The sequence below is a fragment of the Siniperca chuatsi genome, linkage group LG20, assembly GCF_020085105.1.
Source record: "Siniperca chuatsi isolate FFG_IHB_CAS linkage group LG20, ASM2008510v1, whole genome shotgun sequence".
NCBI lineage: Eukaryota > Metazoa > Chordata > Actinopteri > Centrarchiformes > Sinipercidae > Siniperca > Siniperca chuatsi.
In genome coordinates, this window is record NC_058061.1 from 2,521,103 (window position 1) to 2,534,533 (window position 13,431).

General features: G+C 39.2%; 1 protein-coding gene across 2 annotated transcripts; it reads left to right on the forward strand.

The window, feature by feature from the left end:
• The first annotated feature begins 225 nt into the window (after window positions 1–225).
• On the forward strand, window positions 226–6,296 carry LOC122868049 (neoverrucotoxin subunit alpha-like). 2 transcript variants are annotated; one of them, XM_044179594.1, is made up of 4 exons: window positions 226–273; window positions 429–528; window positions 2,553–4,037; window positions 4,818–6,296. In XM_044179594.1, the coding sequence occupies exons 2-4, from the start codon at window positions 438–440 to the stop codon at window positions 5,348–5,350; spliced, it is 2,109 nt and encodes a 702-aa protein (XP_044035529.1). In that variant the 5' UTR covers window positions 226–273; window positions 429–437; the 3' UTR covers window positions 5,351–6,296. The 2 variants fall into 2 exon arrangements, with proteins under 2 accessions (XP_044035529.1, XP_044035530.1); XM_044179595.1 differs by having other exon boundaries at window positions 271–528; window positions 2,553–3,196; window positions 4,818–5,002.
• The last annotated feature ends 7,135 nt before the right edge of the window (window positions 6,297–13,431 follow it).

Here is a 13,431-nt window from a genome sequence, read left to right on the forward strand (position 1 = left end):
TAAGTCTGTCAGGCGATGCAAAATTAGCAATATGAAAAAAAGCTGTGAGGGAGATGCACTCCTTGAAACTTGCACGCACACATGATCCGTGAGACAGTGTCGAGCAGAAATATTGCAGGTGTGCAGAAGGCGTGTCGGGGGAGGAGTCACAAGGATGGATTATCTGACAGGATATAAATTATCTCGCAACATCGCACAAATTCAGACTTGAAGCTCAAGTTGGAAGTCAGGAGGACTCGCACACAACTCAGCTGATCGACACAACTTCACCAGGTGAGAGATAGACACTGCAGTTTTTACTGAACTCCAGTCTAAGTATTACACAGCTAAAACTTAGATTATGCTCTTTAAATTTTAGGCACTTTTTGTCACTGTGATCAACTTGCAGCACACGGTTCGATCAAATTTTAAAAGCTGTGTGGTTTCAGGTTGCAGACATGTCTTCAGATATCATGGTAATGGCTGGTCTGGGTCGACCTTTCACCCTAGGAATGCTGTATGACGCTCGCCGAGAGAAACTGATCCCAGGTAAAATTTGAAGTAGACTACTTCAGAATGAAATAAATCAAGCATTATATTAGATCAGGCGGAGCACTGAAATTGCACTTGCATTAGCTGATTACCATCAGCTGCTTCTTTCATGCTTCACAGTGGCTCAGTATCTGATGTGTAGGTTTTGAAAAATTTCCAGAAAAGTGAAACTTTTTATGTGAAGTCTTTAAGTGCCCAAAAACTTTAATACTTTAAAATTGAAAGTTTAAACTTAAACAGATCCCCACATATTAAGTTGTTTGGGTTGAAAATCTTTTATACTTTTTAAAGTAATCTAAAAATTGAGACAAAAGTTTAAAAAAGTTTTGCTGCAGCCACAATGCGTGATGTCAGCATCCATCATATCGAAAATGTTGTCAGTCTCCCACAAGAAGCCCAGATTAGCTGTATCTAATATTTTTTATTAACAGATTAAAGGTGGGGTATGTGATTCTGGATAAATCCAATATCATGACAAATATGATGACATAGAGTGAACAATGACAAAGCAAGTAATGTAACTAACGTTAGCTAGGTTGTGGGTTAGCAGACTGTCGCTACAGTTGCTGCTGCGAAGCTAACAGCCAGAGAGGACGAGACGGTTTCCCAGAGCCAGCACAGCAGCTCCAGACAGCGATACTCACAACTCTCCTGCTATTATAGCTAACATCACAACAACAGCATATCTTGGCAAACTAGAAAGTAAGCTGAATGTCCGTGGGCAAGTCATTTAATGTTACCTGACACACAAATCATGGCTGGAATAGTGCTGTGTGGCTCAATCCGAACCACTTTGTTTCCCATTTACAGAACCAGGGCTGAGTACAAACACTGGAGGGTTTTTTCAGCACACACACTGAACGGACAGCTAGCGGACGGGGAATAGATAGTTGCTGAATTTGACAAAAAGATGTGTACTGGATTAGAAGAGCATACCCCACCTTTAAGGATATGTTCAGGCCAAAATCAGTACTGCATGAAAAACACAGCTCTCTCATTCATTCTAATGCGACCACTGCAATTGCACAACTGGTGCTGATGCGCAGGGTCCAGCGCAGTTATCCAGAAAAAACTCAAAAACTTGCCCCAACACAATATGTCGGCAATGAATTACGTAGGCCAGTCAAATACATGCAAGTGCACACTTTTGGTAAATTCTACTGCTTACCTTGCAAACATCAACAATGAGAATACATTTTTGCTGTGATAACTTTCCAAAGTTGCAAAATGCTGTCTCATAGTTTCCTAAACCACTGTGATTGTTATGATATACCGGGGCTGGGCCTAAAAGCATGACCAGGACAGCGAGTGTGCAGTAGTAGGTTCCATTTATTTAGAAGAGTTCACAATGAGGAACCAGGAGTGTGGCGGTAAGGCTGGAAGCTGGTGGACTAGAGGAGAGCATGCAGGCCGAGACAAGCCAGGTGAGAGCTGTGGTGAAGTCCTCCTGGAAAGCCGGAGGGCAATGCGGAGGCAGGTGACATGAGCGAACCTGGGCACAGGAAGTTAAACAGGTTAATCAGGTGTTCTGATAACATGCAGGTAATTACTTTGAGGGGTAGACAATAGCCAAAGAGTTATACCACTGAGGTAAATGGATGATCTGGCGAAGACTAGTGAGAAGAGCCAGGTAGATATACTGTCAGGTGTGATTGTGGATGGGGAACAGGTGAGCAGCAGTAGATGGTTTGGAGATGTGTCAGTTGCTGATTGGCAGTACATCGGAGGCCGCGCCCCACAGCATACACACACACACACAAACACACACAAGGAGACTAACAGGAGACAGACAGACAAGAACACTAGGAATGGTACAGCCGTACCGTGACAGTGATTTATTTTGGCGTCACAGATCTATCACAAAAACAGGCATTACAGGATTGTATTTCACCTGGTACCTGGAAAAACATGGCCCCACCAATGCAGGCCTTGTGGGGTTTTTTAATGCAGTGATGTTTTTGGTCTGAACACCCAGTAACAACCTTTCCTGCTTTACCAGATGCCTTTTTTCTTTTCTGTAGGTTTCTCATTGTTTGGTGATGAAACTCTAAAACAGTATGCATCAAGTAACACTCAACGCAGCAGTGAATTCCAGATTGCTGCCTCTGATTCCATTGAATCCAAGTCTTCTCTGATGGATATTGAAGCTTCACTGGGAGTCAGTTTCCTGGGTGGACTGGTTGAAGTTGGGGGATCTGCCAAGTATCTAAATGATACGAAGAAATACCAGAATCAGAGCAGAGTTACACTCAAGTACAAAGCTACCACCACTTATAAACAATTCACAGCTCCTCCTGGAACCGTGAATGTGCAACAAACAGCCATTACTGAAAAGGGATTGGCAACACATGTAGTCACAGGCATCCTTTATGGGGCAAATGCTTTCTTTGTATTTGACAGTGACAAGTTAGAGGAGAGCAACCTTCAGGACATCGAGGGCAAAATGGAAGCTGTGATAAGGAAGATTCCTACTATTAGTATTGAGGGGTCAGGTTCTGTCAAACTGACTGATGAAGAAAAATCTCTGACGAGCAATCTCTCCTGCAAGTTTCATGGAGACTTCTTTCTTGACAGCCTCCCTACAACCTTTGAAGATGCAGTGAAGACCTACCAGAAACTTCCAGAACTTCTTGGAGAAGAGGGAGTGGATGCGGTTCCAATGAAGGTCTGGCTGGTTCCCTTGAATAAATTTTTTTCTAAAGCTGAGCAGCTGGTCCGTGAGATCACTGTTGGTAGAGTGAGAAAGATTCACAGTACCCTAGAAGACTTGTATCAACTGAAGAGGAGATGCAATGATGTCATGAATGACAAAATTGTGAAACAATTTCCATTGATTTTTGATAGGGTTAGCAATTTCCAACAGATATTACAGGATTACACTCATACTGTGAAACAGAAAATTGCGGAGAAACTTCCACTGATTCGGGGAGGTACAGAAGATGAAAGATCATTAGAGAAGATAACTGCAGACAGGGCCAAGTCACCATTCAGCAATGAAAATGTGAACATGTGGCTGGATACCATAGAGAGAGAAATCAGTGCCTTAAAGGCCTGTGTGGGCATGATTGAGGAAACACAGACAAAATGTGTCTCAAATCAAACAGAGTTGGATAGAGAGATTCTTAATGCAAATGTAACACATGGTGTGTGCTTTGTTTTCACCTCCCTGGGACGCAGCGATCCCTACCTTAGAGTGTTGTCCGACTCTTTGGAATCACCGAATTCAGAAAGCACCGAGTATATCGCAGCATCTACTGACAACTTGTGGTGTTTCTCCCCTGGGGTGGTAATCAAAATGAAACAAAAAGCCCAAACTTTTAGTGAGCTCGCCAACAACATGAAGGACAGCAGGAATGTCCGTTTCTTTGTAGCAGCATTGGCAAATGAGAAATACCAAGGAGCAAGCATCTACTATTACAACGAGGGCAGCCTGGTCACTGATGACTTTACATTTCCTCGCATGCCCTCTGTGGAGAGTTTAAAAGACAGAAGAGATTTACTCTGGTGTAAGTAATTTTTTCTGCATTTGTTCACATTAAAGCAAAAATGAATAATACTTAAAGTACTTTCCTCCTCTTTAAGCGTTTGTTGGAAACATGCAAACCACAAAAGATGTCATGGTGACACCTGCCCTGTGTCTCTTTCGTCTTTCCCCTAGTTCCTATTCTTTGTAGACCCTATTATTCCCCATCTCTCCAGCAGATGCCCTCAGACTTTCCCACCCTGTGCAACATGCCTGCACACCTGTCCCCTATTCCCTCAGAGTACATAGACTGGCCACTTTCCCACTCGTATTTGCCAGATTGTCAGTGTTGTCTTACTCCATTGCTTTCCAGGCTTTCCAGCCTGTAGCCTGTTCCTCCTTTCCTGTTCCCTGTCCTTGCTCCTGAAAATCTGCTTGTGATATGTTGCCCATGTTTAGACCTGCTGTTTGCCTCACCTGCCTCCCTGCCTTGCTCTTTAAGATTGCCTTGCCTGTTTGGACTGCCTTCTAGTTGCCATGTTGTCGAGGCGTCACCATGACACATGACAAAGTGTTTTAATCATTTTTGTCTTGTAAATGTTGTCAAGTACAGTCAACTTCCCTTATCAGATTTGTAAACATAGGTACAACAGATCAATTTATTAAAGTCTTGGGGAAAAGTGATTAGATTTTGTTTATAATAAATAATAGGAGGCTAAGTATGAATATAACAATCATTATATGAAGACATGCTATCACAAAATGTAGTTTGAATGGTGATGAGGATGACTGGTAACAGATCCTGTCTTGGTCTTTCCATCAGATGCCTGCGACCTCACCTTTGACCCAAACACAGTAAACTCCATGCTCACTCTTTCTGGTAACAACAAAAAGGTGGAGTCAGGAAAACAGCAGCGATATTGTGATCACCCAGAGAGGTTCAACTCCCTTCGCCAGGTGTTGTGCAAAGAGAGGCTGACTGGGCGCCATTACTGGGAGGTGGAGTGGATCGGATACGTTCTAGCAGGTGTCTCATATATATCAATTGGAAGGAAAGGGAAAGTCCCTGGGTGTGTCATTGGACAGAGTTGGAGCTCCTGGGCTTTAGACCATGTTCCCAGAAGTGGATACCGTGTCAGGCATAATGAAACAAAACCGATGTCACTGTGTCCTCTCCTGGCTTTAAAACGACTAGGAGTGTATCTCGACTGGCGTGCTGGCACTCTGTCCTACTACATGGTCACCTCTAAAGAACTACATCACATTTACACCTTCAAAACCAAATTCTATGAGCCTGTTTTTCCAGCCTTTTGTCTTGGGTCTGACTTTGACCACGGACAGGTCAGATTACTTTGAAACACAGTCACTGATACTAGAAAGCTCTCAGAGAGCATACTTCCGCCAAGGCTACACAACTGCTTTTCTTTCCATTCAAGGAAGTGCAGTAGTTTAGAAAAAGCTAAAATTTAAAAACACAAAAACCCTATTTGGCAATCCATACTATAAATCATTAAAAACGTATTCTTTGATCTGCACCAGGATCCAGATCAGCATAAAAAATGTATTCCTCGGCCCATGACCCAGCAGTACACGAAATTTAACTAAAATCTGTTGAAGGTATTTGAGAAGTCATGTCTATCAAACGCACCAAAAACTTCACCTCCTTGGTGGTGATAAAGACACTCGGGAATACTTAATTACATAATGTAGTCGATTGCCAAAATTAGTAAAGGAAATTTATTTTGTATTACTAATTATTCCGACAAGACTATATTTTGCAATTTATGCTTTAATTAAGTCAAAAGCAAGTCCAAATAGTACTTAACAGTGCCATTTTTAGTGTCTATGTTTTAAAATGATTATTATTATTGAAAGCACAGTCTCAACATGTAAATCAAAGGGCCATCCCACCATCAAAATGAAAAGAACAGGATTCAGCAGTCAAATTTAGAAATTAACTCAGAATATTTATTTATAGGTCAAACTTTCAATATGGGTAAGTGAATATACCAGTGACTTCTATGGTCAAATAAAGATTGGGCTTTTAACAGCACGCTGTATTTTCTAGGTAGTGTTCAAAATGTCAACAAAACTTGCTTAAACATTTTGACATTTCTTCTCATCAAAGTACAGCATGATTATACTTAGAACAACAATCCTGCACATTGACACTGTTATTGATCCATATTGATATTACTTACTACTTTGCTGATGTTGATTATGTGCACAGTTTGCTTCTCAACCAGGTTCGTGCTTAAACAAACTTTGTCAAAACAACAAAAACAAAGTGTCCAATGACATGGCAGCGTATATATATATATATATATATCTATATATCTATATATATATATATATATAGATATATAGCTCTTTTTGTAATACTGAAAAATATTATTTAGTGTTTGCTTTTTTGCATCTATACTCAAGTAACTGGAAAAATTAATTTTCTTTTTCTTTTTAAAGTATGTATTACATTTTGGATCAGCATAAATTTAAATATTAATGACAAGAAACATACTTTATTTAATCTAATATACCTTCCGTTGCTTTATATTTATTTTTACACCACATACTGTATGTGTTAAGTCTGCTGTAGACACCTTTTGCTATATTTCATGGACCTTAGCAAAGCTGATTGTTTAATATATCATGGTAATTATGGTGTGAGATGTTGTCCCTTGTTCGATTTATCAATTGTTCTTTCTTGTATTTTGTAACTATCATGGGGTTCCATTTATCAGGGAAAGTAACATAAAAGTACTTATATGCTTTCAGAAGCACAAAGATGTTTCTTTCTTTCTTCTTAAACAAGTATCATGTACCACTCAGGAAACCTCTGCTGGTCCATATTTTTCTGAGAAGAGCTGGGAAAAGTCAGATTTCTTTAATCAATATTTTGACATCATGACACTGTCTGGCTCTGGTTCAGCATCTACTGTAACACCTGTTGGATAAGTTTGTTCTCCCTTTGAGTCAAGAATTTAATAAAGTGGAGACCTGAGTTGAACATTTTGTGGTGCGTACTTACTTCCTCTTTGCTTGATTTAGACCTCCTCCTTGAGCGTCAGGTGACGCACAAGGAGGAGGTCAGGATGGATGGATCGGTCAACAAAATGCTGGACTTTGCCACAGGAGACTGCTGTTTGTTTCCCATTTCCTACAGTCAAAGTCAGTTTCTTTAAACCATGATCACAATTTATCCCTAACCATAACAACATGCTTATGCTCATTGTAACCTTTTGGATGAAGGTCCCCTAACTTTAATGAAGTTGTAATTTTAACTCAAACCACCATTTTCCCATAACCTTAATAATGTAGTTATTTTAACCTAAACCATGTTCTTTCCTTCACCCTAATTAAGTTACCAAACTTTAACCAAACTTTAATCATGGCGATGTCACAACATAAAACAAAGTAATTTTTCAACAGTGATTTGCAACAGCTTTGGAAGGCACTGAAAAATGATGTTTTGCCAATGGGGGCGTCAGATCAGAAAAGGCTTATGTGTGTCATTGTGGAGGATGGCTACAAACAACATATTTTGTCATTTCATTTGGAGGACATGTTGGCTGTTATGTACAGACTATCTCTGCTGTAGTTACCATGAACTTATCACAGTCTATCTGTGCAGCATTTTTACTTGTCACTACCTGTCACACCCCAAACAACAATTGGTTTTCAATAAAAGTAAGTCATCAGGTCTCAAGGTAACCAATCAACCACTTTCAACATTTAGCATAACATGAAATCTGTGTGGGACCACTACCTCAAAGTGTTGCAGAGAGGTCAATCTGTACTTATACTGTGCTGTACTGTGCTAACCACAATCAAATAAATAGTTTTATGCTCACCCTTTCTCTCCGCCCCTCCAACTACTGACACTGCTAAATGTATTATGTTTTTGTCTGCTGATTTCTGACAGCAGGACCTTATACACTACAATGTGAAGTTCTAGTCTTGGGTGATATTTTTGTGGATGATTTGTTGTCATGGTGATAATCTTAACAAAGTCCTTATTTTAACCCAAAAGACATCTATGTGTTGTGAACATGGACAAACGCTGTATTTCGTCAGTTAATTTGGAGGACTTGTTGCTTGTCACCTCAGTTTACAGCCAGAATCAGGATTCAACTATCTCACTCATTTAAACTGGATGCAGGAATGTGTAGTTGTATTCACGCCAGATCAAGACGGCTGGGTAAACAGGCCGAGTAGAAGGTGAGGTGACTCTATGTGTTAGATGAGACAATATAAAAGGACAGAGTGCCAGCAGGCCAATTCAGAAACAATTCAAGTTGGCTCATTTGCAGCCTTCTTGTTGTCGTCAGACAGAGTGTGGTTTTGGTATGCTGTGTTTGGATCCAGGGTGAGATCACAGACGTCTAATGATGAGACCAAAGCACAGTCTGTGTTAAATAAAGTCCAAATAAATGTATTGTCCTCTGAGCTCTCTGTCTGACTATTATAAAGGCTATGTTCAAAATAATATGACAATTTGTCTAATTAAGCTATCATATGCAGCTCATGTTGGAAGCAATGTGGTGTCTAATATAGCATAATTTGGTAGTAACGGTAGAATAGTGTCTAACTGTAGCATATTTTGGATCTGATATGGTATTGTATTTGATTTAATTAGACTATGATCTTGTAAAATGGTGTCTAATTGTGCATTAGGATCTCCTGTTTGGTTTCGAATTAGAGTATAATTTGGTATAATAATGTCTAAGTATAGTATTTTTTTGGTCTAATACAGCATTATATGCAGTTTCTAATTACAGCATAATTTAGGTGTTTGGTGTCTAATTAGGGTATAACTGTGCTTATTTACTGTCTAATAAAGAACATTGTTTCTAGTTTTGGTCTAATTTGATACAAAGTACGTCTTATTATGTCTTAGTCGTAAAATAAAGTGTGACCAAATTAATTACTACATTCATATGTCATCTTAGATGAAGAAATAATACACAACAAGGTATCCTGATATACCAAAGTAACAGATAAGACAGAGGTAAACGTGTTGAATGGAAACAACAACTTTCCATGGTCAGGATTTAAATTTAACACTGACTGATTTACTTAAAAAATAATAATGATGTTTCCATACTATTCTTAATGTATTCTGCTCTGTACAAGTTACAAGTTTATGATTAGGAAAATATCTTTAATGAATCAATTATTGTGAACCATTTTTCTCAGTGAAGCTCCAAATGGATCCTATGAGTGATACAAAGTATAGTACACTGGGATTCTAGTAGAGATGTCCTGATTAAGTGTTTTGGTCTGATCCTGATCCTTTAATATTGGTATTTACAGATACAGAGTCAGATTAGATTTACCTAAATGTCGATGAAATATGTATCTGACACATTGAAATAACAGCTGTAACTACTGTAACAACTGCTACTACATCTGACACACCTTTTTTTCACAAAGTGCTTGATCCAAAATACTGAATGTTCTGGTTCAAAATTCTAAAGTTTTAAGCTTAAATTTTTTATATGATATGAATTAAAGTTTAAGTGAGAGAATGCATCTCCTCAAATTGAAATGACACAATCCGCTAGAAAGAGGATGTCTCACTCTATTGAAGTTGCCCCAGTATTTACCCTAGAAACATTTTAACAGTGTAGATGTCCTATCCTGTACTCAATGTCTATTTAAACTTGAGGATCTCTTTATGTTTGCATACAATGAATTTGTTTAATGTTCTCAAATCAGTGAGTAAAGTGGAGAAGACAACTGTAGTCAAAGTGCCCTATGCATTCTCCAATAAAATACATTAATCTTCCAATCATTTCTACTAATAAGAAGAAATACCAGGACCTGAGTCCTGTGTCTCAAAGCTAGATTAGGTTGTTAGCCAGTAATCTTGGTGGCTTTGTTTACAGAAACATTTTTACACACATAACGCTGCTACCGAGAGGGTTCGTTGGCTAGCATTTGCTAACTGGACAATGAGGCTTCTGTCAGTCGGTATAGAGACTCTGTAACATAATCCAGATGTGTTATGGTACACAGAGGCTGGCCCAAAAGCACGACTGACACAAAGAGAGTTGAAGTGGTTTGTTTCAGTTTATTGTAAAACACAAAGAGTAACCAGGTTAGTGGAAGCAATTGCAGTGAGCAGGTGAACTGAGCGAGGACAGTTGGCTGAGATGGAGCAGCGGAGGATCCGTGGTAAGATATTTCTGGAGAGCTGGTGAGTAACTTGGAGGCAGGTTGGCTGGAGGAATGAACCTGAACACAAGGAGTCAGAGAGTTAGTAAGGGTTTCAGAAAACATACAGGAAAATCTTTCTATCAGGCTAGTCAGAGGCTGAGACTTAGTACTGACACTAGACTGGTGAGATGAGCCGGGTAGATTTCCTGCAAGGTGTTGATTGGTGGATGGGGAGCAGGTGAGCAGCAGCAGATGAGTAGCAGGTGCGTCAGTCTCTGATTGGAAGTTCACAGGAGGCAGCGCCCTGCCAGCACACACACACATACAGACAAACACAGGAGGGAAATGTTGTAATTGGGGGTGCCAGGTGTCCAGCTTGGTCATGATCTTTAATCTCAGGTCAGTCACCCTTGTGTTAAGTGAATCTGTGCCGTAAGGGCTTGTTATTGGGGCTTGGTACCCAATCTCAGAGTGTGGGGATGATGATGATGATATCTCCCCCTGACCTGTTATCCTGGCTCCCCCTTTCCATAGCATGTTATATATATGTTAGTATTAGAAATGCTTCCCTCTTCCCTGTCAGAGACACTGAGTTTGAAAATATTTCCAGATGTCAGGTTTACTGAGCAGTTTTTTTCAGAATTTCTCTCAAAGGATTGGCCACAAAATGCATTAATCAAACTTAATTTGACTCATGAGACAAAGCACTGGAGTGAATTTACTGCAGCAAGGAAGCCATTGAATGCAACATTGACCAGTCTGACCTGTGACCCAGCAGTGGCTGTCTCCCCTTAGTGGCTTGCTCACCAGCAGACACCCAACTGTAGTCTTTCCTCCTGGCTTTGTCTCCAGCACGCATCAGATGGTTGTCTGCTACCACCGCCGTGTTATCTGCTCGGAGCAGAAACACACAGCAGAACCAAAGTGTCCTGATCTACCGCAGCGCTGCGAAGGCCTGTTAGATCTCTGCAATAAAGTTTAGCGGCAATGGCTATTGCACAAAGCCTGCTAGCTAACTTTAAGAAGCACGAAGCAAGTTAACGCTGAGCTGTTAACTCTGTAAGGACAACCACAGGTGGAGCGACTGGCTTCCTCTGATCTCTACAAGCGGACACGGCTTGTACATGTGGCGTTACTGATGTGTTTTCATTGAGGTTTTATTTACCACTTCTCCGTGGTTAACATGAGGTTATTATTGTAACTGTAGTTCTCAGCCACCGCTAAGTTGATGTTAGTTTATGTTATGCTCCATACAGACAGAGTCTGAGAGAGTCTTTGCATGCTAACTCCTTTTAACTTGGCACTGTTATCCTAAACAGATCATATACATACACCTCTAGTTTGGTCCTTAAGACAACCACACGTGGTGGAGAGTAACTTTAAAGCTCCCGCTTCACATGTTCCTCTGTTTCTGACAACATGGGTTTATGGTCGTACACGCGAGACATATGGAGGCAGAACAAAGAAACACACACACATTCCTTTTGGTGTGCATCCAGACCTGCGTACACACCCACACACCCTTTGTTCAGTAGTTTAGTGTTTTTAGAGTTAGTCTTCACATTGTGTGTTTTTGCTTTGTTTATCTTTTAAATAAATGCTTGTGTATAATTATGCTGGAGTGAATAATTTGCCAATCTCTATGTTGAACTCCAAATCCTTCAACCTACTAGCTATTGGTGGTAATTCTGGTTAAAGTTTTTAATTTAATTATTATTCTTATTTGATAGTTTAGTGTATTTTATGAGACTCAATCAATTAATTGGCTATAATTTCTCTTCTTTAAGAAGAGTGGTGCCCCTGAGGACTTTATTCATTGAAGTTATTATTATTATTATTATCTTTGATAATTCTGTTAGCCGTGGTTAACTGATCATGTGTAGGTACCCATGGGTGCCCCCCCTTTTAACCATTGTAAATCCCAACACCCTATAACAAATGTTAACCCTGTCAGTGGGAAGAAGAAGGCCAAACACAGTGTTCAACTCAGGTCTCCAATTTATTGATTGTTTTTACTCAATGAGAGAACAAACATATCTAACAGGTGTTACAGTAGATGCTGAAACAGATTTAGACATCAACATCACTATGTTAAGATATTGATAATAGAAATCTGACATTGATGTTTTCCATCTTCCAACCAGGAGGGTTTCTGCTTTATAAACACCAATTTACACCTTCAACATCCAACAAAATAGTCTTAACAGTGACTCTCTCTTCAGAACATCAAGGTGACCATAGGTAATGGTTTAGGTTAGTTAACTGAACGTGAGTGGTACATGATACTTGTTTAAGAAGACAAAGGTTCTAGGTGTCTTGAACCTGACACTTAACTCTTTGAAAAAGTAAAACTAATTTCCACCTTCCCAAAAATAGATGGAATCCCACTATCACTTAAACACACACACAAAAACTTCTACATCTACAAAGTAATAAGAACAAATCCTAAATAAACAAGAGACACTTGGGTGATGTAAGGTGCCACTAACCACTGTGCAGTGTAGGTCTCAAAAGCTTGTTAATCACAAGTAGATATGCTAATAAAGTTAATTATTTATAATAATTCCATTAAAAATGCTTGACTTAACACAATATCATACTTAAATAAACTTAAAATTATCATGAGAAAAAGGCCTGTTTACCTTATTAATATGCAAATAAAGACCACACAAAATGAGCAAATATGAAAATATTTTGCTATTACTGCATTTTATATAGATAATTTCACTATTTTTGTGTTATTTTACTATTTGTATTCTTTCTCACTGTAGGCATTTCACAAATAATTCCTGTTTATTACAATTTGGCTCTTATTTTTGTAGCATAAGGCTTTATTTTTTAGTTCCTGGAAAACATTCATTTCATACTTACTGTCAGCACTTAACAATTCATTTTACCCCACTGTCCCCTAATAAATGTAATGGAAACAAACCACAAGTTTCATCCAGATGATCTAAACCACTTTTTTAGGGGGTAAAACTGAAACGTCAATAATAATTCCACATTGGTCATTTGATTTTTCTCAATTATTAAAAAGACATTTTAGGACGGAGTTAGTTACTGACTTTGTTGCTTTACTGCCATGTGAAGAACCGTCAAACTACTGGTCCTACCACTATCATGCAAAGCTTTCAAGCTATCAATAATTTGTACTAGAATCTACACCACTGTTTCATGGTGAGAATAAATTCATAAATATCAGTGACATTTTCTGTCACTTGTTGCACACTGCCTGAAAAAAATACAGTGTATAATTACAATAATAATTCTTCTCATCT

Bases quoted from the DNA above. Each gene is read 5' to 3' on its own strand.
- LOC122868049 (XM_044179594.1), top strand. From the start codon at position 438: ATGTCTTCAGATATCATGGTAATGGCTGGTCTGGGTCGACCTTTCACC. The intron at 529-2,552 runs GTAAAATTTGAA...TCTTTTCTGTAG, and splicing joins CCGAGAGAAACTGATCCCAG to GTTTCTCATTGTTTGGTGAT. The intron at 4,038-4,817 runs GTAAGTAATTTT...TCTTTCCATCAG, and splicing joins CAGAAGAGATTTACTCTGGT to ATGCCTGCGACCTCACCTTT.